This window comes from Arvicanthis niloticus, chromosome 18 (assembly GCF_011762505.2).
Source record: "Arvicanthis niloticus isolate mArvNil1 chromosome 18, mArvNil1.pat.X, whole genome shotgun sequence".
Taxonomy (NCBI): domain Eukaryota; kingdom Metazoa; phylum Chordata; class Mammalia; order Rodentia; family Muridae; genus Arvicanthis; species Arvicanthis niloticus.
In genome coordinates this window covers 45,295,469-45,322,929 of record NC_047675.1, presented here as the reverse complement: position 1 = coordinate 45,322,929, position 27,461 = coordinate 45,295,469, and the positions used below count along the sequence as shown (strand labels likewise).

General features: G+C 49.6%; 2 protein-coding genes across 8 annotated transcripts in view; both read left to right on the top strand.

Moving 5' to 3' along the window:
- The window catches only part of Mbtps1 (membrane bound transcription factor peptidase, site 1), a 48,774-nt gene extending 30,423 nt beyond the window's left edge, over positions 1–18,351 (top strand). For all 3 annotated transcript variants that reach the window (XM_034522286.2, XM_076915949.1, XM_076915950.1), the window contains 11 exons: positions 1,117–1,305; positions 1,926–2,098; positions 3,638–3,753; positions 4,320–4,476; positions 5,118–5,242; positions 5,917–5,994; positions 8,472–8,612; positions 10,784–10,915; positions 12,625–12,751; positions 15,934–16,064; positions 17,521–18,351. In XM_034522286.2, coding sequence (XP_034378177.1) covers positions 1,117–1,305; positions 1,926–2,098; positions 3,638–3,753; positions 4,320–4,476; positions 5,118–5,242; positions 5,917–5,994; positions 8,472–8,612; positions 10,784–10,915; positions 12,625–12,751; positions 15,934–16,064; positions 17,521–17,717 — 1,566 coding nt within the window. In that variant the 3' untranslated portion in view covers positions 17,718–18,351. The remainder of the gene's footprint in view (positions 1–1,116; positions 1,306–1,925; positions 2,099–3,637; positions 3,754–4,319; positions 4,477–5,117; positions 5,243–5,916; positions 5,995–8,471; positions 8,613–10,783; positions 10,916–12,624; positions 12,752–15,933; positions 16,065–17,520) is intronic.
- A 6,385-nt stretch (positions 18,352–24,736) lies between these two features.
- Positions 24,737–27,461, top strand: part of Slc38a8 (solute carrier family 38 member 8) — a 30,628-nt gene continuing 27,903 nt past the window's right edge. For 4 of the 5 annotated variants that reach the window (XM_034522963.2, XM_076915958.1, XM_076915955.1 and 1 more), the window contains exons 1-3: positions 24,748–25,076; positions 25,437–25,624; positions 26,711–26,909. In XM_034522963.2, the coding sequence (XP_034378854.1) occupies positions 25,439–25,624; positions 26,711–26,909 (385 nt within the window). In that variant the 5' untranslated portion in view covers positions 24,748–25,076; positions 25,437–25,438. Of the gene's footprint in view, positions 25,077–25,436; positions 25,625–26,710; positions 26,910–27,461 lie in introns of all 5 variants that reach the window. The other variant, XM_034522965.2, reaches the window with a different exon arrangement.

Genomic DNA, 27,461 nt, shown 5'->3' with positions numbered 1-27,461 from the left:
TGCCTGCCTGCCTGCCTGTCTGTACCTCTTAGAGATATGATCTGGTTAGTGAAGATTGTATGAAACAGCTATCTGGCGTGGCCACCTCTGTGTTTTCTGATTATGTCTCTCAAGAGCCATCACCTCTGTGTTTCCTTGTCTACTTTTTACTAGAATTGGAGTATCCTCCCCTGCTGCTGTCTCAGTGTCTGATTTAGAAAAGATCGCTCTTGGCTGGGTTTGTTTTGTTTCTTAGAGTTCCTCTCACCACCCCACCCCCAGGCCATTGTTTTCTTGTTCTTGATATGACTTTCTGTGGTAGTTTTATTAGTTCTCACTTCATTAAACATTTTCTACTTTGATGTTGTTGCAATTTTTCTTTTTTTATTAGAACTATTTATTTATTTTATGTATATGAGTACACTGTTACTATCTTCAGACACACCAGAAGAGGGCATCAGATACTATTACAGATGGTTGTGAGCCACTGTGTAGTTGCTGGGAATTGAACTCAGGACCTCTCTGGAAGAGTAGCCAGTACTCTCCAGCCCCCTGCATTTTTTTCTTGTGTGATTTTTTTTTTTCCTGTTGTTTGAAAAACTAGAAGTCTCCCTTACAGAGGTATAATAAAGTCAGTTTTATATTTATACTAATTCTATACTTTTTTAATATTTATACTAATACTCTACTAACTCAGTGATTAAACTTTGAATTTGTTCATCTGTTAAAGTTTGTTGCAGAAGAGATTGATGGAACTTTTTTCTCGGTTGCTAACCAGTGGCCCAAGAGTAGTCATGAAAGCTGAGTGTGTGGTATTGTACCTGCAGGGTCTTCTTTCCCAGAGCTTTTTTTTTTTCTCTTTATTATTAGTATTTGCTTTGCCTAGTCACTTGGGCAGTTGCCCTGGCTCTGTGGCTTGTGCGGGAGTCAGTGACTTGGTCTGTATGATTTTCAGGTGCTCTCTTGCTGTCTCCTTCTCCTCTCCCCTCTGGCCCATGGTGGGGTGTGCATATCACACAGCAGGGCAGTCACCTACAACCAGCTACAGACTCCATCTCCACAGCCAGGCTAGCTCACTTAGGACTCACTCTTGTGTTCACACCTCACTTCTATTGACCTGCTTTCTTTTTCTTGCAGCCTGAGTGGCGACCCTATTTACCACAGAATGGAGACAACATTGAAGTGGCCTTCTCTTACTCCTCGGTGTTGTGGCCTTGGTCAGGGTACCTTGCCATCTCCATTTCTGTGACCAAGAAGGCAGCTTCCTGGGAAGGCATCGCGCAGGGCCACATCATGATCACAGTGGCTTCCCCAGCAGAGACGGAAGTAAGGGTGCACCAGGAAAACGCTTGTTTTTCTTTACCCTTTACCAGCTCCTGCCAGGAGAGCAGAGGTGGGGAACAGACTCGGAGCTGCAGGTCTCCATTTAATGAACACTGAGGTTGACTGGATTAGCCTCCAGAGCAGCTGCAGTTAAACCCACTGTGCTTTAGGCTCTGCTGCTAAATCATAGCAGACAGGACTTTCTTGGGCCTAATTTCAAGCTCAGAATTAGTGCATCTGAACTTGGTCATTAGTCTCCAGGTAGGGCATACGAGGTTGGCTTTGTGTGATTCTAGTGACTTTTAGGAATAAAATGCCTGGATTTCAAGCCTTCAACTCTTCTTGAGTTTGGACAGAATTCATTGCAGCACATGAGTCTGTGTTATTGCCACTCCTTCTTACATTTAAGTTATGTGACTTAAACTGGTAAATGGGAACAGCTTTTCTAAGTGTGCTGTGGTACTATGTGGTCAATCCCAGCTCGAGTCCACACCCTGTGTTTGACATCTTACCTCAAAAACAATGGAAAGAGGAAAAAGAAAAAGGCATTTTAAAACCCAGACTAAGACTTTTCAGCAAGGGGGTGCATTTCAAGTTTCTGTTTTATCTGTTTCCTTTTTCAGTTAAAAAATGGTGCCGAGCATACCTCCACAGTGAAGCTTCCCATCAAGGTGAAGATCATTCCCACCCCTCCTCGGAGCAAGAGAGTCCTCTGGGACCAGTACCACAACCTCCGCTACCCACCTGGCTACTTCCCCAGGGACAACTTGCGGATGAAGAATGATCCTTTAGACTGGTGAGCAGCAGCTTCACCTGCACGCTGTCACCCTAGGGCAGGGTGTGCTTGCTCCTGGCACTGTTGGGAGCCAGTGTTGTGGTGACGCCAACTTCTATACATGCTCTCGTGCAGCAGAAGCTGTGACATTATTCTCTGTTGTCTTGTTTCCCTGTCTGCCACTGAGTCAGTCAGTCCCACTGTCCAGCTCTTCTCCATCCTCCCACGTGTGGCCTGCCTTTGGCTCTGTCTTGGGCCTGGGTGGTGCGTCTTGACAGGTCCTGGTTCTATTGTTCTTGTTTCCCTGTGTTCCATCCGCTCTGTATTGATCATCTGAAAGTAGTCGCTCCTCACTGCTTACCTCAGACTATTCCTCTACTGCCTAGTGGGCCAGCCCTGTGTGGCTGCCATGACTTCCCAGACTGAGATTGCCTCCCTTCCTTTCCCTCATGCACTGTCCTGCTTGCCAGTCCTGCAGGACATCTAGGCAGCCTTTCTCTCTGCCTCAAAGGCAGGCGTGTTCCTCCTAGTGTAAAGTGAAGCTGAGCCTCCATGTTGATGGTGTGAGGAGGAGGGGTATCAAACCCCTTGACCAGGGCTGCTTTGATTTTTTGTTTTGTTTACTTTATTTTTAATTTTTTGAGACAGAGTTTCTTTGTGTAACACTGGCTAGCCTGGAACTCAATCTTTAGACCAGGCTGCCCTTGAACTCACAAAGATCTGCCTCCTTATTGCTGAGGTTAAAGGCCTGTGCTTCTGCTCTGGCTTCACCAGGATTCTGGGAATCAAAATCCTAATTCAGGGTCAGATTTGCCTTTTTTATTTTTAATTTTTAAAATTTTATGTGTATAGATGTTTTGTCTGCATGAATGTCTGGGTATCACTTGTATTCTTAGTGCCTACAGAGGCCAGAAAAGGGCATTGGTTCCCTGGAACTGGAGTTCCAGATGGTTGTGCATTGCCACATGGGTGCTGGGTTCTCTGTAAGAACAGCTGATTTAACCACTGAGCTATCTCTCTAGCCCCAGATTTTCTTTTAAAGGTAAGATTTTCCTGAAAGGCAGGTGGTATTGATCCAGACGAGAGGCTGGTGGTAGAAATAGAGAAACTGATACCAGGCAAGGCCATGGCCCAGCACAGGAGCCTGTCAGGTGGGCATTGCAAGGGGATGGGCTCTAGGGTTTTCTGCCAGGCATTTAGACAGTTGTTGATCTAGCTGTGCAGAGGAAGAGGGAGCAGGATTCAGAAGGAAAGCAAGACAAGGCGATAGGCAGTCGTGTGCTTAACCTGAACGGAGTATTCCAGTCTCTGCTTCCATGGTGGCTGTCATATGCAGGTGGCTCCTGTTAAGTTAGTTACTGGGCCCTCTGCAGTGCTGCTCAGGACACTGCGAGCTTCGTCCCTGCATCGTTTTTCTCATGGCACGTGCTGTGCACGCAGTTCTCTTGGCCCTGCTTTAGCTTGTTGGCCCCAGGTTACTGACCATGGAGAGGATCAGCCCTGGGCTCGTGTCATGTCCTGCACAGTGGTCATCTGAGCAGTGTGCTTATTGCTTTTCAGGAATGGCGACCACGTCCACACCAACTTCAGGGACATGTACCAGCATCTGCGCAGCATGGGCTACTTTGTGGAGGTGCTCGGTGCCCCATTCACGTGCTTTGATGCTACGCAGTATGGTGAGCAGCCTTGCTGGCCAGGCCTTCAGTGTGTGTTGAGTATTCCCGTGATGATGACTGAGAAGCCAAGAAAGGGAGCATGGACAGTTCCTGTGTCAAAGTGGAGGTGCAGAGCAAGGCTCCCCATGACATTCATGCGCACTGGTGGTCGGAATGCTCAGCCGACTACAGAGCTGATTGTGGACAGAGAGAGAGTGTGTGAGTGTGAGTGTGAGTGTGTGTGTGTGTGTGTGTGTGTGTGTGTGTGTGTCCTGATTGAAATCGGGTTTGGTGGAAGGAGCTTTTATTCGCTGAGCTATCTTGCTGGCCCAATCTTTTTTTTTTTTAAATACTATAACTATACATTCCTCTTTTTCCTAAGTAAATGAAAATTATTATATTGAGCAAATATAAAAACCAAAGAACACAGTTAGCTGTTCCTGTGGTTTGCGGCCACTGTGTGTCTTACCTCCTTCTGTAGTGGTACAGGCTCCTCGAGGCAGGACACCAGTGAGAGATGGCACTGCTGAATTGCCCTCTGCCACTCAGGAGTGACAGTTCTCAAAGTGTGTCATTGCTTCTGTCAGGCACATTGCTTATGGTGGACAGCGAGGAAGAGTACTTCCCTGAGGAGATCGCTAAGCTGAGGAGGGACGTGGACAATGGCCTTTCCCTTGTCATCTTCAGTGACTGGTACAACACTTCTGTTATGAGAAAAGTGAAGTTTTACGATGAAAACACAAGGTACAGTTGCATAGCAAGATGGCATCCCAGCTCCCCCAACAGGCTATTTTGTGACTGTCTTAACTTGGGGTTGTCTTTTCTAGTTAGTGGAGTGTGGGTGGAGAAAGCTCTTGTTCGCGTACAAGAAGCTCCTTGGAGACACTGAGGTTTCTAGACTCAGTGCTCACTAAGGGCTCCCTTGCTGAGCCTAGACACTTGTTCTTTGCTTTCTGTCTCATGCTGTTATGTCCTGCCTCCTACATACTGACCAGAAGAAAATTCACATGCACCCAAGACCTGTTACCCAGAGCCCTGTGGCGCTGGGTGCTGGAGTGCTGCTGTAAATGTCATGTGTTATGTTATGGATTTTCTTTAGCATATCTGCTCCTTTCTCACTTCTGCTTCACTGGTCTGGCTAGATCCAGACTAGGCCTGTCTGGATTGCATGCCAGTGAAGTGCTGTTTTTCATTTCATAAAAGAAAGCTGCAGTGTGTCTCTGTAGAGGCATACAATTGGCTGGAGGCTTGCATATTTCTCAAATCAAACAGCTTGTTTAAATTGACATTCTTATATGTATATGTGGACTGGATTTTGTCAAGGAAAGAGGAGTATGTGAGGGTTTTCATTCCTGCCTTCTCTGTGCCTTCTGCCGCTTTGATAGGCAGTGGTGGATGCCAGATACCGGAGGAGCCAACATCCCAGCTCTGAATGAACTGCTGTCTGTGTGGAACATGGGCTTCAGCGACGGCCTATATGAAGGAGAGTTTGCCCTGGCAAACCATGACAGTAAGGTTTTGCATCTGTGTGTAGAGGCATACAGTACAAAATAGTGAGGGTGTGAGCTCCATGCTTTTGAAGTCTAGGTTGCAGAGAGATGGGATTCATAAAGGAGCTGCAGTGTAGAAAGACCGAGTCAGTGTTTTCAGACAGCACACTTGGGGCTGGGCTGGAGCTTCTTGCTCACCTGTCTGCATGTGCAAGGACCTAGGTTCAGTTCCCATCACTATAGAAAATGAGCTGGGCACGCAGCTCAGTTGATAAAGGATTTACTTAGTGTGCACAAAGCCCTGAGTTGCATCCTTACCACCACATAAACTGGGCATGTAATCCCAGCACTTGGGAGCCAAGCGCCTGACAGGAGTTTGAAGCCACTCTGGGATATATAACGAAACTCTTTACAACAAACAAAAAAAGTTTATACACTTAAATTTTTTTTTTTTTTTAGAAACCTCATGCTACCAGCATTTTTCACTTGAAGCTTGAAATGATTACTTGTAGTTGATATGTAACAGACAATATCAGTTTGTCTCTTCAGGTTTAAAAATGTCTAAAATTAAGTGATATATATGTATGTATGTATGTATGTATGTATGTATGTATGTATGTATGTATGTATGCTGGGTCAGTGAGTCGAGTTCTGGGCATCTCTACTCCCTTAATGGTGAGCAACTGTCTTCCAGTGTACTATGCGTCAGGGTGCAGCATCGCCAAGTTTCCAGAAGATGGTGTCGTAATCACACAGACTTTCAAGGACCAAGGTAAAGAAAGGGTGCCGTCATAGGCCTAGTGCCCGTTTTCTCTACCCCCCCCCCCCCCGCTCCCAGCTTTCCTGTGTATTTCTCCTACTGTACTTACTCCTCTAAGTGTCGGGTTTAGTAGTGTTTGGTGTGTCCCACGTGCGCCTCACACACCACTTATGCGCGTTTGGTTGGATGTTAGGAATGCCTTAGCAGTATCAGGGCCTTCTCTTCCATCTTCTCTGGTTCCTGGTAAAGCTCCCTGCAGTATTATTTGTACAGTGCTGACTGTGCCATGGATTCTAGGAGATCCCAAATGAGCAAGACAAACTCTTGCTGAACAGTTGAATATATGTATATAGTCTACCAACAAAAGGTGGGGGGTCTCCAGGATGGGGCTCAAAATGGTCTTTGTCACAGTCAAAGGGCTCTTCTGTGATAGGCGTGCTGCTATGGCATAGTCTCGATGATTGCGACAGTTCTTAGCCTGATGAAAACTCAAGGGTTAAAGCACCAGCTTCCCTTTCAGGTGGCATTGCTGATGGTATTTACCCACAGCAAACATCCCTCAAGCCTAGGTCAGGCCCTGAGTGTAGGCTGGGGAGATGAAATCTCTGTAAACAGTGCACCTACTCCACAGAGCGTACCTGCTGAGTTGGGAGGAGCAGGAACAAACTAGACAGCCTCTGGGTTTGAAAGTTATGTGCAGGGCAGTGGGACTGGACCACAGGAAGTTCTTCCTACGACTGTCACTCCAGACCTGGGATTCTGAGCTTAAGACATGTCTCATATCTCTGCTAAGTTCCAGGAGACTGACTTGCCTCATGTGACAGCCTGTGACCATGCGCTGGTGGAACCATATCCTCCTGAAATCTGATGGCCTGTTTTCAGAGTGACCAGCCACACCGCCATCAAGATGTTATTTTTTTTGTAACTGGGAGACAGTTTTACCAGTTGAAAAAGTGAAACTAGATTTCTCAGTTTAACTATCTCAGGCCTCTTTAAGTACATGTTGGTTTTATCTTCTCAGCCCCTGGCCAACTCATTGTAAATTAGTCCCTTCTAAATGTTGTTCTCACAGGCTCGCCATTTCACGGCTAAGAGCCACGGCCTCCTGCTTGCTTGTGGCCTCCTGCATCCTGCAGTTCAGTAATTTGGAGAAGGCGGTAGCAAAAGTAGATTTAATAATGCATACTTTATTTTGTGTACTATCTAAAAGTCAACTGCTTGATGTTAACTTGGATGGTCTTTGCCTGTCAGGCAGGACTTTGTAGAGCGTGTTACGCCAGAGCCTTCCTTTCAAAGATGGCACAGGCTTGTCATCCTGACTACTCATACAGCTGGGACAAGACAGCCACAAGCTTGATGCCTGCCTGTGTGACCTAGCAGGACACCCTGTCTTATCTGACCTTAGGAAAGGGGTGGGGCTGCAGTTCAGTGACAGTGTGCTTACCAGGTCCTAGGTTCAAGCCCCAGTATCACCAAACAGAACAAGAAAGGGAGAAAAGATAACAAAATATCAAAACTCTTGTCTAGCTGTGGGGCTAAATGTCATGTGAAGCCCATGTTTCACAGAGGTTAGGCATTTTAGAGCTGACAGACAGGCGCATTCCTGGATTGTCACGCTGTGTGGCACCCAGTGCTAAGGCAGGCTTAGGTCAAACACTGTGACTACAGTGTGAGCAGCTTCCCAGAGCACTGATACTTTTTTTATATCTCGATTCATTGAGCATTTCAAGTTGTGCTGTCTGTTTAGCAGGTCAGAGGTTCTGTTGCTAAGGCGTGTGCTTACATCTTAATCTAAATGGCATATGGATGGATGGGCACACATTTTAAAAGTTAACTACTCTTGTCCTACTCCTGTAAATACAGTTTTGTGAGAGCTGGATTTTGTTAAAATCAAAATTAATAATGCTTCTAATACTGCTTCCCTGTTCTAAGGATTTGTACTGTTTTGATTGAATATTGAATTTTGCTAGTCTTAGGCAGGTCAAATTTCAGGTTAAGTGGCAACTAGAAAATCAGTAATTTTCTCATGAGAAGTCACTGCTGTTTGTAGTAGGAGATATTTGAATCTCCAACCAAAATATTACCCGTCAAAGAAAACATAACTCAGTAATTATGAATATATTCTGTAAGCCTAGATTGGGCAGATACCTCTACACTACTCTGTTCCCAGCTATGAGACCCTTATAACTTGAGGGTTTTCCAGACCCTGCATCTGTCCTTCTCCCTCCTGCTTCCCAGTCTTCCTCCATTGTCTTCTCTTTCCTCTCTTCTCCCCAGTCCCACCAACCTTTATATCTCCACCTCCCCTTCCTCTGCCCAGTCGCTGGCTCCAGCCTTTATTTTACAAATTAAGATGAGCAGAAGGTTCACTAGAAATCACCTGTGTAATGACTCACACCTCCTCTGCAGCCCTTCACAGGAGAGGGGAATTAGTATCAAAATCCAAGGCAGGGGCTCTCCACAACAGCTGTTCTCGTTGTTTACTGCAGGATTGGAGGTCTTAAAACAAGAGACAGCAGTTGTTGAAAATGTTCCCATTTTGGGGCTTTATCAGATTCCATCTGAAGGTGGAGGTCGGATCGTGCTGTATGGAGACTCCAACTGCTTGGATGACAGTCACAGACAGAAGGGTAAGAAAAGAACACAGAGGAGGGCTGGGCTGGAGCTCAGTACCCACATGGCCAGAATCGAAGATTTGAGCACACAGCCCTCTTCCCTCTATCCCTCGAGTGATACTGGCCAGACACTGGAGAATAAAGAAGAACTTTGCTTGCTGGAATACTTCTTATTCCTGAATGCTAACACACAGGACACACAGACCTCTACAGACCTTAGAATCCCATCTGTTTTCCCATCTGACAGTGACAGGCATGAGTCACTGTCACCTGTTTAGTACAAAGTCCTTTAACCCAGTTGACCCAGGTCCTACCTTTCTCAGGCTTCCTGCTAGTTTTGTGACCTCTATGTGTGTCTTCTGTGGTCTGGCCTCTCTTCAAGCCAAATGTCTTAGGCCCTGCTTAGTGCTCTCCCGTAAGACTTGAGACTTTGGGGTGCTAAGAGCTTTGTCAATGAGGGGCCTCTGTTATTTTCTTGAAGATAGCACATAAAGAGGTCAGAATTAGTTCTCTGTTTGCCTCCTCTGCGGCTGTCTCTTGTATTCTCCAAGTGTGCAGCTCATGTATTTTATGTACGGACTTCATTTTCTTACTTTAGAGAGGGAACAGTGGAAATGCTGCAGGGTCTCTATCTTGGAAGATGTGGGAAACCAGGACTCAAGTCTTCTCTTGGACAAGGGTACTCAGGACAGGGGTGGTGTGAGCACATGCTGGATGTCACCTTTCCCAATTTCAAGTTGATGTTGACAGGATTTCAGTAGCTTACATAAATCCTTAGAATGTGATTGGCTTTAAAGCATAAGGCTTAAAGTCACAGCAGATAGGAGATTAATGTTTTATTTCTACAGAAATTCTCTTTAAGACCTGAGCTCTCCTGGTAAGAGTCTTTATTAAAATTTTAAGTGCCTAAAGGGACTGTGTGTGCCTGTACACTTCAGATGGCAGCTATTTGGGTCCTTGGGGCTTTTGGCCCTTGGCCAGAAGTGCATGCTCTTCCTGGGCAGAATGCTTAATAGCCTTTCCCACTCACGGAACTGCTGCCATCCAGATAGGTGCTAATGGGATCTGGGCTGGGTAAATAGGGGTGGGAGGAGGAGGGAGTAGACAGAGAGACAGGTCTGGACTAGAGCTTCTGCAGCTTCCTCAGGAAGGATGCGTTGGGTAGCTGCTGCCTGCATTCTCACACCTGGACTCAGATGTCCAGGGAAGAGTTGACCATCCTGTCTAGGACCACTGACTCAAATAATGCACTTTCCCTCTGATCCCGGACTCTCCTTTTCATGTGTAGTCCCTCAGAGTTCAGACCTTTTTCCTGTTCCCACGATAGCTTTGGGTCATTGGTGGTGGCTCATGTCCTTGGCCCTCCTTTTATGGAAGCCATTCTTTTTCAATGGGTATCATATGGTTTTGCCATCCCTAAATAAATGCCGTTCTGTCTTTGCCCATGAGCTGTCTACAGCTGTGGGACACTCAGGCAGCTTGTCACATTGGTGCTGAGCTGCCCAAGGCCTTGGGACATAGAGTAAAGCCCACCTACAGGCAGCTGGTGCTGGAACAGACTGTCCTGGGTGGGCTGGAACCCTGCCTGTGGAGAAAGCATTCTTCTCAAAAGTAGGAGAGCCTGGTGGGGCTGTCAGCTACACATTGACCTAAACTTCTCACTTCCGAGCCTCCTCTTCAGGGAAGCTAATGTTCTTCAGTTTTCCTGGAGGGATTCTGTTGCAAGAATTTGTAACCCCAATAAACCTGTATGAAAACCACACAATCCAGTTATTATATTTATAAGCCTAGATTGGGCAGGTCTATCACTATACTAACTTATTCCTCTGCTGTGAGACCCTTGCTACTTGCAGTTTCTCCTGGCTACATCATTTTGCTCCATCTTCACTTCTTCTTCCTCCTCTTCCTCTTCGTCCTCCTTGCCCCAATTCTCAGAGACCTTCCATCTCACCTTTCACTTCCACTACCCATTCACAGCTTCTAGCTTTTATTTGACCAGTTAAAACGGGCAAAAGGTTCCCGTGATATCACCTAAGTATGGGATCGACTGCTTGTCGGGCATGGGGGGCAGCCCCTCTTGGGGAAGCAGAATTAACATCAGAATATAGACAGCACCAGGGCAACCCACAACAGTTTTAACTCTTTTTAAAACTGGTTCCTAAGTAGTGTGCCTGTTGACTTTGCAGACTGCTTTTGGCTTCTGGATGCACTCCTTCAATACACATCATATGGTGTGACCCCTCCTAGCCTCAGCCATTCAGGGAACCGGCAGCGTCCACCCAGCGGAGCTGGCTTGGCTCCTCCTGAAAGGATGGAAGGTGAGTATCTTCCTGGTGCCTCAGCAGACTTGAGCCACTTCAGTGCTGCGTCAAGACGTAGTACTGCCAGTCCAGGGATCTGCCCTTTAAGGAGGGCTGTGGATCCTTCCCAGTGGTTGCTGATAGCTCATCAGTTGCTGAAGAGGCCCATCTGCCTCCTCCCAGGGTGCACAGAGACTGTGAGCCCTATGTGTGGGTACTCTCCTGGAGTCCAGCATCTTTTAAAATATTTTTGTGTATGGGGGAAATATACATAATGTGTGCAAGTGCCTGGAGAGGCCAAAAGAAGGCATTGGAGCCCCCCTAGAGCTGGAGGTGCAGAGAGCTGTAGGCTGTCCAACATCGGTAAGGGCCTGAACTCCTGTTCTCTACAAAACAACAACGCTCTTAGCCACTGAGTCATCCCACCCCTAAAGCACAGTACTTTCGAGTTCTCTCTGGGCACAGGCACTTGGCTGGGTACATTGTAAGGATTAGCTCGCAAATGCCTCTCAGTAATCCTATAAAAAGAGATAGTATTAATTTTCGTGTGCAGATAAAGAAACAGGAAGAAGAGAGGTTAAACAGTTACCTCAGGTCACTTGGGCCATGTGAGGTGAGCCTGCAGCTCCCTGCACTCCAGGGGCTGGGTGGGTTGGGCTGGTGTACTCAAAGAACCGAATGTTTCCTCCATGGCAGCACTGTCTGCAGGATAAAGATGTAGGCCACAGATGCCAGTTAGAGTGGTAGAGCAGCAGCCAGCGTGCTGCTGTATACCTGTGTCCTAGCACTGGGTGGCCAAGGGAAGAAACTAACTACACAGAGGCCAGACTGGCCTGTTAGAGTGAGACCCCATCTCAAAATAGAAGAAAACCAAAACTGAAGAAAGAGGAATCTCAACAGCCACATCAAAGTGTAAGGAGGACTGGGAGGTAGGAAGTGTGAGAACTGCATGCAGATCCTCCCTCAGCAGCCTCAGAAACTCTGCGTGCAGCGGGGCGTGTCTGTAACCCCAGCTCTGCGGGAGCTAAGACACTGGCAGCCAGTCTAGCGCTGAGTTCCAGATTCCATGAGAATAATTTAGAGTGAGGACGACCTCCAACATCATCTCTGGCCTACACACACACATGTAACACACCAACATGTATGTACACATACCACACAAAGTAAAAAAGGTAAGGGCTGGAGAGGTGGCTCAGTGGTTAAGGGCACTGACTGCTCTTCCAGAGGTCCTGGGTTCAATTCCCAGCAACCACATGGTGGCTCACAGCCATCTGTACCGGGATCCAGTGCCCTCTTATGGTGTGTCTGAAGACAGCTGCAGTGTACTCATGTACAGAAAATAAACCTTTAAAAGAAAATAGAAAAGGTAAAATTCAATTTGATAATGTCTTCCAATCTAATGTTTAAAAATGACTTAGGATGTGGCACCCATTCCGTTTGCTCAGCAGCTGTGGTGTGAGCACAGGTTAGAGAAGTGTAAACCCCAGCTGGACAGTGCTGTGCAAATCTGTCTTCCCAGCACACAGAGGCAGAGGCAGGTGGTTCCAGGGCTACAGCACAGTGTGGTAGGTAACCACCCTGTTAGCTGTGGTCCTGAAACATGTGGAGCATAGCATGACAGAACACAGTGGATTGTCACCACAAAGATACAGTCACTCAGAGCCACCTTTTCTCCCGTATTTTACAATGGTGACCACCTGTCCTTTTCTTACTGCTGCTAACCTCAGGAAACCACCTTCATCGGTACTCCAAAGTTCTTGAGGCCCACTTGGGAGACCCGAAACCTCGGCCCCTTCCAGCCTGTCCACACTTGTCATGGGCCAAGCCACAGCCTTTGAATGAGACGGCGCCCAGGTCAGTATGTGCTGTGTTGTCCTCGTTCCCCAGAGCCATGACTCATTCCTTGTTTATAGGAGAGAATGCAATTTTGCTGACATCATTGTTAATAATCCGGTCTAGTTCTCATTTTCTGATAATTGTATTGATCTTTGGAAACGTCCTTTGGTAGTGTCCTACAGTAGAGTGCCTTGGAAAGAAAGGTGGTGTCCAGCCAAGTGCTGTCACTTGAGCAGGAGCTAAGCTCTAGCTCCAGTCCAGGATTTGAAGGCTGTCTTAGGATTTTACTGCTGTGAGCAGACACCATGACCAAAGCAACTCTAATCAGGGCAACATTTAATTGGAGCTGGCTTACAGGTTCAGAGGTTCAGTCCATTATCATCAAGGTGGGAACATGGCAGCATGCAGGCAGGCCTGGTGCAGGTGGAGCTGAGAGTTCTACATCTTCATCTGAAGGCTACTAGCAGAATACTGGCTTCCAGGCAGCTAGGATGAGGGTCTTAAAGCCCACACCCACAGTGACACACCTACTCCAACAGGGCCACACCTTCTAATAGTGCCACTCCCTGGGCCAAGCTTATACAAACCATCCCATTATACAAACCATTTGCCTTATCCCATTCAGTTTCTCAGGATCTACATTTCCACTGTAGTTTCTTTGTAACCAGGCAAGCCAAGCTGTTTACCCAGCCTGCTCCTTCTGTCTCTGTCTGTCATCTTGCTTGAGCAGGGACAAGATGGGAGAAAATTAACAGGACTTGGTGTCCTAGAGCCCTGCAGACATCCCCTTGCAGGGCAGTTGGCTGCTCCTCTCTCAGCCTCTCCTGACACAGGCTTCCTTTAGAGAACAGTGCCTCTCATCTCATCTCCTTCCCCTTTTCATAGCTGCCACAATGCTTGGTTCAGTGATGGACAGATGTGGTGTAGCAAAGGTGCGACCCCATCCGTGCTGTGAGGGGACAGCCTGGCCTGCCGTTAAAGTCTGTATGCTTTACTCATCAGGTCCTCAGTATCCTGCTTAAGGGCCATGTCTTAGAATATCTGTCCCAGGAAACCAGAAAGTTGGCACCGTAGAGGTGGCTTAGTAACGAGTTTGCCATGTACTGAGCTGGATCCCTAGAGCCCATGGGTGGTTTCCTTTGGTTTGGTTTGGTTTTGTTTTTTTTTTTTTTGTTTTGTTTTTTTTTTTTTTTTTTAAAAGCTAGGTGCAACAGCGTGCACCTGTACTCAGTGTTTGGGAGTGGAGACAAGAATGCCTGCAGCCTACTGGCCAGCCAGGCACGTGTCAGGAGAGACCTTTTGCTAAACCAGTCAAGAGCGAAGAAAACAGCACTGTTGACTGTGCTGCACAAGCCTGGGCACATGTGTGCACTCACACTGTCACACAAGAAGACAGCACTGTTGACTGTGCTGCACACGCCTGGGCACATGTGTGCACTCACACCGTCACACTCATTGCTTGGTCTTCGGCAGCAGTGCTGTTCCTGCAGCTTCCATTGAGGAGTGCTTTTCCATTCCAGTCACCCTGCATCATTTAAAACTTGTAATGTTTCCATTTTTGAGTCCTTATTTATTTAGAATCTTCTGTTACCTTAGCATTCAAACAGACTTATATTCTAGACATGACCAACAGTTAAGAGCAGCCATGTTAGTTAGAATGCCACAAGCCCAGCTCTTCTCCCCAATACAGTGTGTGCTAAAGGCTCCGAGAACAGCTAACAGTACCTATCTAACAGTACCTGTGGTATCTGCCTGGCCACATCAGATAATCCTTCCCACGCGGAGGAGGCTCTCCAGGGTGCTGATAATGCCTGCCAGCTCCTAGAATTGAATCCTGACACTTGCTCTCCAAGGCCCTCTCCATGCCACATCGCTGCACTGCTCTCTTATCTCACAAGTCACAGCTTGTGGGAAATTATTCTCAGTCCTCTGAGACTTAGATGGTGTATATTCTGAATCTCTAGAAGATCCTATTCCAATGTTAGACAGCTGCAGGCTGCCATACCAAGGGCAAGTTCCCATCTCTGTGAAGTGATGCTTTTTCCCAGTTCTTGGCTGGGCATCAGGTGTTCTTAGCAGTCGTTGCGGTCAGTTCCCACTACCAGCTCCAGGACACAGGATACTTTAGAATGTCTGCTTAACATCGTACTTGGGAGCCTAAGATGCCCCAGGGTCGATGACTTTGTTAATTAACATTTCAGACATTAATTCTGAGCAGTAGCACTAAGTCGTGCAAAACAGGCTGGTGAAGTTGTGTCAGAGTTGGCTAAGCTGTACTCAGTCAGGAGCCTCTGGGGTGTGTCTGCCACTCTTCACCAGTGACAAGCTTCATGCCTGACTGCTGCTGCTGCTGGGGCTGATTGTGCCTTCCCTCAACTAAAGTAAAGAAGACAGAGACCCAACAATTTCTAGGTGGGCTGACTACAGGAAGACAAGGAATTCATTTGCAGACACCTCCTGTTGGTGTACTTAGCTCTCCCTAGGATGTCAGCAGGGTGCCCATTGCTGTTTGCAGTGTGTCAGTCCTATAGTCTTCAGCTCTAATTGTGTTGACCTAACCAGCTTCCCTGGACCTAAGAAGAAGCAAAGATGAGTAAAGCCTTACTCCCACCCAGGCACCCCAGTTCCAGCACATAGGTTTTGTTGGCTGTCAGCACAGGCAGGCAGATGTTTCCTGCTCACCTGTACTTCAGTACTCAGTTACCTGCAGATCTGTTCTAGTTTCATTGTGGGTGCTCTCTCTCAGTCCACTGGGCCATCGGTCTGGCCCCACTTCTGATCACGGTGGTTGTGCGCTACCTTCACTATATTGCTTTGCACTGCTGCAGTTACTTGGAGCCTCAGAAAGGCCTTCTGTGACATCCTCGGACCTCTGCTCCTTCCAGAGATCCAGCCTGGACTGTCCTCTTGCCTTGCTCAGCAACGTTCCCAGTGTTGAGCAGGAGTGGACTTGGGTGGGCTGTGTTATAAATCCCAGACCTTCCTCGGGTACTGTGGTCTGAGCCTGGGAATTTGATCTATGCCTTTCTCAGGACCGGGAAGCAGTTGCTTGCCCTGGCTGCTCTGCTGGCAGTCAGGTGACCAGAGGTAGAGCGTCTTCATGTGGCCCTTATGCTGCTTGCAGTTTGCTGTGTATCAGCTAAGCATCCTAGGTGAGGACAGCTACTTATCTTCTTTCATTTTAATCTATTTCTCGGAAGTAATCTTTGGAAACATCAGAAGCTGCTCTCCATTGACCTGGACAAAGTAGTGTTACCCAACTTTCGATCCAATCGCCCTCAAGTGAGACCTTTGTCCCCTGGAGAAAGTGGTGCCTGGGACATTCCTGGAGGTGAGTCCTCAATGGCATCTTGCTGGACTAGGTTCTGCTGTGGGTTTCTAGGTGTTTCCCCTTCCCAAGGAGGAAAGCCAAGCCTAGAAATAAAGATGCCATTTCTCTTAGAAAATTCTATATATATACATTTTAATTTTAAAATGTTTCTTGCCGGGCAGTGGTGGTGCACACCTTTAATCCTAGCACTTGGGAGGCAGAGACAGGCGGATTTCTGAGTTCGAGGCCAGCCAGGGAAACCCTGTCTCGAAAAACCAAAAAAAAAAAAATAATAATAATAATAATAATAATAATAATAATAATAATAATAATAAAATGTTTCTTTTTATGTGTATGAATGTTTGCATGTATGTATGTGTGTCACTTGTATGTCCTCTTCTTCAGACCCTCTGAACTAGAGTTACAGGTAGATGGTTTTGAGCCACCTGTGGATCTGGGAAGCAAACCCAGGTCCCAGATCTACAACCACAACAGGTGTCCTTGACCCCTGAGCCATCTCCACCTCCTCTATACACGGGTTCTACATCTCAGCGTGCTGGCTACGTGGTACACTCACAATTTTCCAGAGTAACTTGGATGCTCTTTGCTAAAGTTCTGCAAGCAGATATGTATTAGGGACCCCAGGAAACAACTTTTCTCTATGAAGTTTATCTGTTACTCTGGCCCCTGAGGCCTTTGCACCAGGCTCCTGAGGTGACCCGTCTTGTCATCTGTTTGGATGAGCTCTTTGTCCTGAGCACATTTATTACTCCAGGTCCCCAGTTTTTACCTGGGAGAGTTGGTCCCAAGTCCCTCCAGCTGAGTGTATGTGGTCCTTTTAACCTGGAAACTCCTGCAGCCTCCTCAGAGAATCATAGCTTCCAAGGAGCTTTTCTCTGGCTTTCAGAAATTGTCTGGGAAAAGGTACCCCAGCCCTTGGAGGCCATCGATGGGCACTTCATAGGATGAAACCGAGGTCCTAAGGCCTGTGGTAGAAGCTGTAGAGTAGCCAGTGATAGTGAACTCGGGAGCCCTTGGCACTGCCTGCTTACAGTGTCATTCCCTTAACCTGAGGCTCATCTGATGGCACCTCCAGAAGGCATTGCCCTCAAGAACATGGCCAGCAGGCCTCTGGTACCTCTGCCTCACTCTTTCTCAGCTAGTAAGACTCTAGCACTGTCCTCTTCCTCTCTGGATTGAGACTAGTGTCCATTGATCTCTGGGGAAAAGAAGCTTCTCTGGGTCCTGTTGCTGGAGGCTGGCTGATCAAGGTCTGTCTGCCCCACAGAGGCCAGGATTAGAAACAGTCTGAAGTGCCTCTCCTCGTACTCTGGTTAGCAGCCCAGGCTGCTTAACTCTGGCTCACAAGTGATGTCTGCCCTGCTAGCCCAGCTAATAGTGTCAGTTAGTGTTTGGTCTCAGAAAGGCTGGAGCTGTAGTTTTGTGGCACCATTGACCAGTCGCTGTCGTCTTTCAGGGATCATGCCTGGCCGCTACAACCAGGAAGTGGGCCAGACCATCCCTGTCTTTGCCTTCCTTGGAGCCATGGTAGCCCTGGCCTTCTTCGTGGTACAGATCAGCAAGGCCAAGAGCCGGCCGAAGCGGAGGAGACCCAGGGCAAAACGTCCACAACTTGCACAGCAGGCCCACCCTGCAAGGACCCCATCAGTGTGATCATCACAGTGGCCAGCCACAGAAGCTAACAAGCCTTGAACCACTCTGGTGACCACACAGCATCAGCACATCCTGGGAAGTGCCTGTTTCCAAGGAACCCTATCTCCAGCTTGTGGCTGGCTTAGAGTGTTCTGCCCAGGCATCTGTGAGGTGCATCCTGCAGTGCCTCTCTGTGCTTGACTGGCAGAAGGCGCCCAGTAGCTCAGCCTCCAGTGGCATCAGGCCAAGTGACAGTGCACCAAAGACACAGAGCCTGGAAGGGCTGTCGGGACATACTTTCTACATAATGCTACATCCCTGATCAAGCGAGGACATGCTTGTTACAGGCTATTTTCTATATTTATTGTGGGAGAGTCACTTTAAAGACTTGTGCTGGTTGGAAGCAGAGCTATTGTTTTTGTTTGTCAGTCAAGTGCAGTTTTCTGCAACGACATCATGAAAAATCAGACTCCGTGACCTCTGTTTTGATGAGAGGACACACTGAACTGAAGGGAACTTGCACAGATGTGGGAGATGCAGGCCTTCGCTTTATTTTTTTATAACTATCAACTGCCATCATGTTTTGTAATTTGGGGTCTTGATTTCACCGTTGTTGGTGAAGGAAATTTTCAATAAATATGCATAACCTTACAAAGCTGGAATGTGTCGTGCACCAGACCCCTGCACCTTCCCATTCTCTTTGACAGTGTAGGGTCTGCATTCATACACTATAGAAATGTTCATGCTAGTCCTGCTAGTTCGTCCACTGTAAAAATGTCAGTGTCAGGCGATGCTTTCGTGAGCCCTGCAGTTCTCACTAGGTAGCATGGCCAGTGCCACTCAACTCTTAACTCCAGAACACTCTTATTACTCCCAAGGAAACCTCGGGCCTGTTAGCAGGTACCCGTATCTTACTCCTCGCCCTGCAGCTAGTTTGCTTTCTGTAATTTGCCTGTTGTATTTTCTGTTAGGACATCACAGCTGGTTTCTTTCAGTTTGCATCATGTCCTCAAGCGTCTTTCATGGCGTAGTAGGTTTCACAGGCCATTCCTTTTCATGGCTGAATAATATTCTGCTATGGGTAGACCACTTGCCAACTACTGTGGATAGTATTGTCATTCACGTGCTGGGGAGCGAGCAAGTGTGTGTTTCTCTTGAGAGTCTTCCTAGGAGGGATGACATCATGCGTTTGGAGGAACTGTCAAACTTTCCAAAGCAGTGCAGTTCACACCTCTGCCAGCAGTGTGAATTCTGGTTCTCCATGTCCTGGCCTGTGCAAGTCTGCTCTTCTGGTTGCTGTGCTACAGTGACATCCCTGTGGTTTTGCTGTATAGTCCTCAATGCTGAGGCCAAATGACCCTTTATGCGTCTTCCTCGGAGCAATGCCGTTTCCACCCTGGGCTTGGTTTCTGATGAGGTCCTTTGAATCTTTGTTACTGACGTGTGAGCTTCCTTTATGTGTCCTTACCAGACTTGAAGTGCACTCCCTCCTTCTGAGTGACCTTTAAAACGTGAACATTACTGATTTTGGGTCAGGTTTGAGCTTCCTCCTTCACTTGCTTCTTTAAGCATGCCGAGTTCCAGCATCCTCGGCGCGGAATCCCTGTCTAAGCAGGGTACCACACATGCCAATGCTGCTGTGCACCAGCCCTGGGTACCACGCCTGGAGGCCAGGCTGCTGTGTCGTGGGGCAGGAGGATGTCCAGGAAGAAAACGGGAGGATTCCCTGGGTGTCTTGCCCTTGGCAGGTCTGTGGGTCACTTACAGCAGTAGCTGCTCTCATGGCTGCTGTTGGTATGAGAGGTATTCCTGAGGCCCGTGAAGTTCTGGGTCCCTGTTCCAGGCACTTGAGGATATCACAAGCTACCTCGGCTGTATCAGCATACAGTGGACCCCGTGTTTACATGTAGCTCCCACTTGCCTTCAAAGGAGTGACTGGTGTGGAGGCTTTGTGTCACTCTGGGGCACATGGGCTCACTGTCAGCTCAGAGGACAACTAGGATTATTGCACAGAGCCCAGCAGAGCAGGAGTGAGAAGAACCGAGGGCTGAGGGAAGTGAGGGAGTTCTGGCTGACTTGAGCCTGAAGTATGGAATCTGTGAAATCCTCCAGCTCAGATCTCATCTCTGCTTCTGCCACTTGTCATGACCGCAGGTGACGTCTCTGGGCTTTGGTTAATGTGTGAAACAGCCAGTGACACCTCCTTCACGTGGACATGTGAAGGTGAGCTGCTGTGGACACGGGACTAGCTCAGCTCTGATGACAGCATGCTGGTTACTACAGATAACTCCGGTCTGTGCACAGCCGGTCCCTGCATGCTTGCCACAAAATCACTTCACCGTCTCAACACAAAGCTTTTTTTGTTTTCTGTGTCTCTAGATACCTTACCACCTCAAGCCCAGCCCTGTCAGCTCCCCAGTGGTGTGTGATCTCAGAGCTCAAGCTCATGCTTGATCTCTCTTGATCTTTGTATCGGACATCCATATTCAGGACTTTACACACTCAGGTTTGCCTATGCTGGAACGCATACAAAAAGCGATGACTCTTGTACCTCTGGAAGACAGGCCTTAGGGGTGGGCCACAGCAGCTTAGACGGACCTGCCCAGCCTTCACCCCTGAGCACCAGCTAAAGTGGGCAACAAGCTAAGGTGGCTTAACATCTTGCAGTACTGGGCTATCCTCGGATTGGGCTGAGTTAGCCAGAGCAAAGAAGTCCACTGAGCTGAGGCGGGCTGGGCTCTTGATCTGCTGAGCCACACATTGCATGGGGCTGCTCGTTTTCCCCCCAGATACTCCCTAATGGGATGTTGGTTTCATTCACTGGTACCTAGAGAACACAGAGGAATAGCCTAGAAAGAAACACAAGTTTTCCGGTCTTGTCCCTATTGTCTTACTCCATCCAGAAGGATCTGAATCAGTGGAGAGAGTAAAACCTTGCAGCCCCTTTCCTAGATGTTCCTGGAAGCGGCTGGATTAAAGCCGAAGGAGTCACTCATACTGCTGCTAGAGCCGAGTTGCAGAGGCCACGATGTGCTGATGGTGGAGGAGATGGCAGACTCGTCTGGAAGGATGCTAACAGCGCAATAAACCTTAACCGCGTGCGGTGAGGTATGAAAAGCTGTGTCTCCTGTGACTGCATCGGTGTGAAATGTCCAGAGCAGACAGATCCATGGAGACAAAGCAGATTAGCTGTTGCCAGGGCTGGAGGAGAAGGGTGCTGGGGAGAGGACGGGAGCTGCCGTGGAAGAGGCTCAGGAATTAGTGGTAACAGTGGCACAGTACTGGGAATTGACCTAAGCCCCTGAGGTGCATTCAGCATGGCTAACACGGTGATTATGGCCCCCTCCTTCCTTTCACTGGCTCACACAGACCTCCTCAGGGGATCCTTGTGATTGGGCCAGCTCCCGAGAGCAGCTAGCTGGGACACTGGGAAGGGTCTCTGCAGACCTGAGTAGGCCGTGGTGGGTACAGAGGCTGTGGGCTTGGCAGAGGCTCTAGCTCTCTACCCTGTGCCCTGCCCCAGATGTGTCCTGCCCCAGATATGCCCTGCCTCAGGCCTCTTGGTTACCTAGCCTTCAGGTTTCCTCCTGGACACACTGTTGCTAAGAGGATGATAAACTTGAGAGTGAATCTAAGATGTCCTTAAACCTCCTTAAGTTCCTCCGCCTTCTCCCCTCGTCTTTAGACAGGACTCCTGGATACCTGCAGAAGCAGCCCCATGATCAGGAGAGGGGACAAAAGTACCCAGGAGGATTGTAACCACAGACCCAGCCCTTGCCCAGAGCTTGAGGCCTCTCAGGTTTCTCAAGGATCAGGGCAAATGACCTGGGATGGGGGCCTGCAAACAACTGTTTCCTAACAGGAGCTCTGGAGGTTGGCTGAGTGGCAGGGATGCCGAGGAGCCTCCTAGAGGACCGTCTCCTGCTTGTGTCACCTCCAGTGGCTGCTGCATGTCTTTGGCTCATGGCCTGTCCTCATCTCCCATACTTACCACTCTAGGCCCTTCTGTCCTTGATGATCTCTGACCTCCTGCACTCTTACAAGGACACCTGTTACAAGTGAATGTTGGTGAAGAGACACAAAACCACCGGTATACCCTAGGTAGGACACCAGAGGCTTGTTGAACCAGTGACCTCATTGGAGTTTGTTATGGGAACATGGATGACTCTGAGACACCCACCCCAGCATGGGTGTTAAACTCCAAAGTTACCCCAGTCAACCCTCTGTCCACACTCTGCCCCTGCAGGAAGAAGCTGATGGCTTAGCATCTCAGACAAGGGTCATATGGCTGCATCTAAGTGGATTTCAGCAGGCCTAACCTCCATGAGGGGCTTCTGCTGTGGTCACATGACCACTCCAGGCTTCCCTCTCCACTTCAAGGGTCCTAATCTTATCTGCAGACCCATCACAAAGACTGCAGGTTAGGATGGGGCCATTTTTGTCCCCTCGTCAGCCAGCCACACTGGTTTTTAGATCCCTAAGGTGTCACATGTTTCCCAAAGGGGAACCACAGATCCCTGTGAGCTGCCACTTAAAGCCTAAGGGACCTGTCATGGATTCTGAGCCCTGGCTCTGCGGCACCAGCATTCATTGGGTTGCCTCTGTGGGGCTGTGGAGCCCCAGGAAGCCCCACCTACTCAGCATGGTGGCCTGCCTCCTTTTCAACACACTTCTTGGACAGCTGTTAGGGGCCCTGTATCAAACTAGTGTAGCCTGGGGTGCTGATGGACTGGCACTGGCAGCTTCTTAGAGGCTCCCTGTGAGGCTGAGGTTTAGAAAACCTGTGTCATGTGACCTGCACCCTGCTTCAGCACTAACTGCTAACAATGCTGGTTCTTCCTTGCTAGTCATGAATGACTACAGACAGAAGACAGTTTTCACAAGGTGGTCAAGCCAGAGACCCAGTGCCAATGAGGTGGCCACACCCACAAGCTACCTCACATGATCAAGAAGTTTCTAAGCATCAGTGAGAGTCCCCACCATACACTCCGTGGGGAGGGAGAGAACGACCCTCAGGAAGCCCCTTGATGGGACAGGTGCATGGCCAGCAGAATAAAGGGAGACAGCTCGAAGGCATGGGGGCTCCGGAACAGTGCCCTGCGAGCCACCACCTGCAGGATCCCCAGGGTGCCTGTGCACATACCCTTGCCTGTCTTCTACTCTAGTGCAGTGGCCCGACTGCAATGGGCTGAGCCGAGGGTGGCCTCCCACCCACCCCTAGCTACAGATGGAGCCCTGCAGGGTGCCCCCTCCACAGCTTGGGAAAGGTCACACCGCTCTGGGAGGGCGGCAGGGGGTGGATATCAAAGCCCCAAAGAATTAAGAGATCATGGAATTTTACAGCCCGCTGGCCAATTTCTAAGTCATGCACACTAATGGGCAGCTAATGAGGGACCCTGGGCAGGGACCGAGGAGTGCCCTGAGACTCTGAGCCTGATTAAGGAGTACAAAGCTTTAGCGCCTAACTGGCCAAGCGCTTTTTATCTGTTTCCTGAGGAGCCCGTTAGTGCGGGTAGAGGTGGGGCGTTGAGCCTGCTGGCTCCTGGAGAGTGTGCCCTGGGTCACCTCTATGCTACTGTGTGTGGCCCATTCCTCTCCCTGCCAACCAGGGCTCCTGCCCTGCCCTGCCCTGCTTCCCACTCCTGGAGCATCCATCTCCACCTGGCCCAGAGCCTCACTCTATTGAGGAGGATGTGGATTTGAAGGACCTTATTCAGTTCAGCAGGGCCAATGAACACCACACCCCGGGCCAGTGCATTAAAAAACCCAGGCCATAGCCATAGCGAACCGGTAGCCCCATGAGAAGGCCAGAGGAAGCATTCCCCAGGTCCTTCAGAGGGAGTATGGCCCTATCACGGGCTGACCTCAGGCCTGGGACTCTAGAGTGAGAGAGAAATCCCTGATGTTTCAAGTCACCAAGCTTGTGGGATTTAGTTACAGCTGCCCCAGGAGCTTTCATAAGGGGGAGACCTGTGAAAGTGACTTACTGTTCTTTCTGGAGTCCCTCCCTCTCCTTTCCTTTCCTTTTCCTTTCCTTTCCTTTCCTTTCCTTTCCTTTCCTTTCCTTTCCTTCCCTCCCTCCCTCTCTCCTTCCTTCCTTTCTTCATCCCTCCTCCCTCTTCTCTCTCTCCTCCCTCCATCCTTCCTCCCTCTTCCCTCCATCCTTTCTCCAGTACTTCCTGTATGCTGACTCTTGTCAGCACAGGGCAGGGGGCCAGTGGAATCACAGCCTTCCCAGACATTCATGCTGAGGTGCTGTCAGGCATTTAGTGAGCACCAGCTGTGTGGAGCCTCAAGGAGGTCACCAAGTCAGAGTGGGGATGCTAGAAACACAGGAGGAAATAGCACTTTGGGGGTGTCCCTGACAGGCTGATTGGATGGGGTAGGAGCTCTGGGCATGTTTGATAGAAAGCACTTGTCAGCAGGGTCTCTGGACCAGCAGCAGGAAACAGGCAGATTCTCAGACCCCATCCCAGGCCCACTGAGGCAGAAATTCCAAGGATGGACTGGTTGCTTGTCTGCAGGAGTCCTCCGGGGGATTCCCAAGAAGCGAGTTGGGGGTCAGGCTTCCAGCAACAAGCCAGTGAAAAAGCCAGGTTGGTCTTGACGTAGTTTGTCTTCTGCCTGCTCAGCTTTCAGAGAGCATCCAAGTTCGCCTTCTACTCAGTGTGGCTCCTGCCTGGAGCTTGTTAGGAATCAAGAACCTTGGGCTTCCCCAACGTGCAGCCAAACAGTCTACCTTTCAACAAGCTCCCAGGCACAGCTGAGGCACCGGGTTAGTTTGATGAGCAGCCACCACTGGCCTTATAAGGGGCAGGGAGTGAGAGGACCTACCAGGAATGCTTAGTGACCCTTTCACAGATGGGCTTCAATGAGACATACTGCCAACCAGTGACAGCCAGTAATGGTGATAGACTTAGCCTTCTTCCATGACCCTACCCAAGACCAGGGGGGGCTAGAGGGACTGCTGAAGGCAGGGGCTCTGAAGAAACTGACCGGAGGCCTGCAGTGGGTGGGGTCGGCTTCTGAGGGCCTAGATGGATCCCAGCTGGGCTTTGCCCAACAAGCAGCTGACGAAGCCACACCCCAAGGAGGGGCTTTTGCTGATCACAGGACATCCTGAGCAGGTCCGAGACCTCCAAAATTGCAAGCTCTTGAAACAGGTGGCCTTAGTCTGTCTTCTCTGCCCTTCAGACTTGGCTCCCTAACCCAACACATGCCCTTAGGGCCCCCTAATGAACGCCTCAAGAGCCCAGACCTGTGGAGGTAGACTCTCCGTCCACCCGCCTCTCGTGGCTGCAACAATGCAGCCGAAGCACTAAGAGGAAGCCTGGGTTTGAATCTGCTGGCCCAAGCCTGTGGGGCACCTTACTGGGTTTGGTAAGGACTAGGGCTCTGGGCACTGCAGGAGCTGAGTTGGAAGCACAGTTGTGGGTGGGGGCTGGGGAGAAATGCTGCACCAGGAGAGGAAGCCAGGGCTTCAGATGAAAAGGGGAAGGAGAAATGAGATCAGGGTTGCCTCGGGGTTAGAGGGAGGACAGCAGAGAGAAGAAGCGTAAGGTAAGTTAGGGGGCCAGGTATGGATATGAGCATGGCCCACTTTGGAAGAGGAGAGGAAACAGGAGAGGATGGGGTTTGGGAGAGTGAGGCGTACCATTGTTGCCCCATCTCGTGCTGACCTTGAGTTTAAAGGGTCAGAAAGGAAGGTTCGATGCTAGCCCTCTCTCTCTGCTGCCCCAGCCATGGAAGGGCAGACCAGAGGGAACAGAGGCCTGGAGAAGCCTCTCCCTGCTACCACCCATCCCTCTCTGTCCTCACTGGGCGCCGTGTTCATCCTCCTGAAGTCTGCTCTGGGTGCTGGCCTGCTCAACTTCCCCTGGGCCTTCTACAAGGCAGGAGGCATGGTGCCCACCTTCCTGGTGGCCCTGGTGAGTCACCGAGGTGTCCGGGGACAGGTGGAAGATGGCTCTGGTTCTTCTGGGTGGGATCTTTTATCATTCCTTCTGCAGAGCTGCCTGACTTCTGTGTGCTATCGTGGGATCTTATTCCCGAGCCTTAGTACCTGGGAGACAGGTCCCACACTAAGTGGGTTAAAAGCAAGAACTGTCTACCAATCTCCAGGGGCTCTTAGGGTTAGGATGAGATCCATCATGGCCTAGGAAAAAGAGCCACAAGCTGCAGGCATGCACGGTTGTACCTCCTGATACAGGGCCGGGACAGTACTAGATGTGCAGGGGTGGTGTGGGGCTGTGTGCCGAGGGGCTTGTTTTGGGACAGGTGTCCTGGGGCAGCAGAGGCCCTTTTAAGTTTAGCCCATGAGGGAGGGGCGTACAGGACACTGAACTCTCAACAGTGGGTCCCCAAAGCATCCTGGGAAATTAGCCATCCTTGCAGGCCACTTGGATACCCTGGCTTCTGAGTGCATCTGGCAGGGCAGACAGGAGAGAGCACAGGAACCTGTTTGTGGGACCTGGGGTGAATTGTGGGTTCAGGGCAGTAGTCTAACTCAATGTATGTGTGAGAATTGTTCATTATAAATGACAGAGAGAGCCCTGGAAAGCCACAAATAAAGAGCCCCACCCCCACAAACCACCAACCTTGCCCTTCTCAACAAACAACTTACCCTGAGCCTGCACCTGAATGCATCAGACCCCAGCACCGATGAGAGGGAGGTGGGTGGGTAGGTGGAACCCTCATCATTGCATAGGCCAAACAGCAGGGTTTCGTGGCACACAGGCCAGCCTGAGGTTCTGAGCCAGATGTCCTTGTTCCGCCCCCGCATTCCTCGCCTTGCCTCTCAAGGGAACAGGAGAGCATTTCAACTCGCTGACTTTGTGAAGTCTCTTCTGTCCCATGGGACAGAGCTGTCAGGTTCTCAAACTCAGAACAGCTGGCAGCGCTCACCTCCCCTGAAGCTCTTGGGCAGAGCTCTTGCAGAGGCTTCATGGAGGGTACTCTTGGGCCACTGGCCTGAGTCACCCCTCTGATGTACAGGCCCATGGTCCCCTCTGCAGGTATCTTTGATCTTCCTGATCAGTGGCCTGGTCATCCTGGGCTATGCAGCATCTGTCAGTGGCCAAACCACCTACCAGGGTGTGGTCCGTGAGCTATGTGGCCCCACCATGGGGAAGCTGTGTGAGGCCTGTTTCCTGACCAACCTGCTCATGATCTCCGTGGCCTTCCTCAGAGTGATCGGGGACCAGCTGGAGAAGTGTGAGTTCCTTTCCTGGCATTGGGGTAATCCAGGGTGCAGGACCTGAAATAATCCCCCCACCCCTGGTTGATGAGCAGGACCAGTGGGTAGTTGAGGGACCGACCACAGGGGGGAAGTAGAGGGATGGCCTCGCCTAAGGACCCAACATCTAACCTCTCAACAGGTTAGAGAGGGAACAGTCATGAGGGTGTGAGAGAGCCGATGGCTACAGATGGAATGGCTCATGGAGACAGCCCATTTTACAGAAGGGGAAAGTAAGCCAAGTGCCAAAAGACTCTCTTGAGAGCTTCCCAGTAGCATCTTTGATTTGGGCATGGTGAAGACACGTGATCACGGCCTCTGGTCCCCTACAGAGGCTTCTCCTCTAAGCATGGCTGTAGCTGCACCTGGCCCGTTTACCTTCCTGTTTGCAGCACGCCAGTCCCCAGTCGTGGGCTTAGGAACTTGCTGTGCCTTCTGCCCTGACTCACAGAATGCCTGCACCATCTTGCTTCATTTCCATTTAAGCGTTGTTCAGATCCCCCAGTTCCTGTCTTAATTATATCACCGAC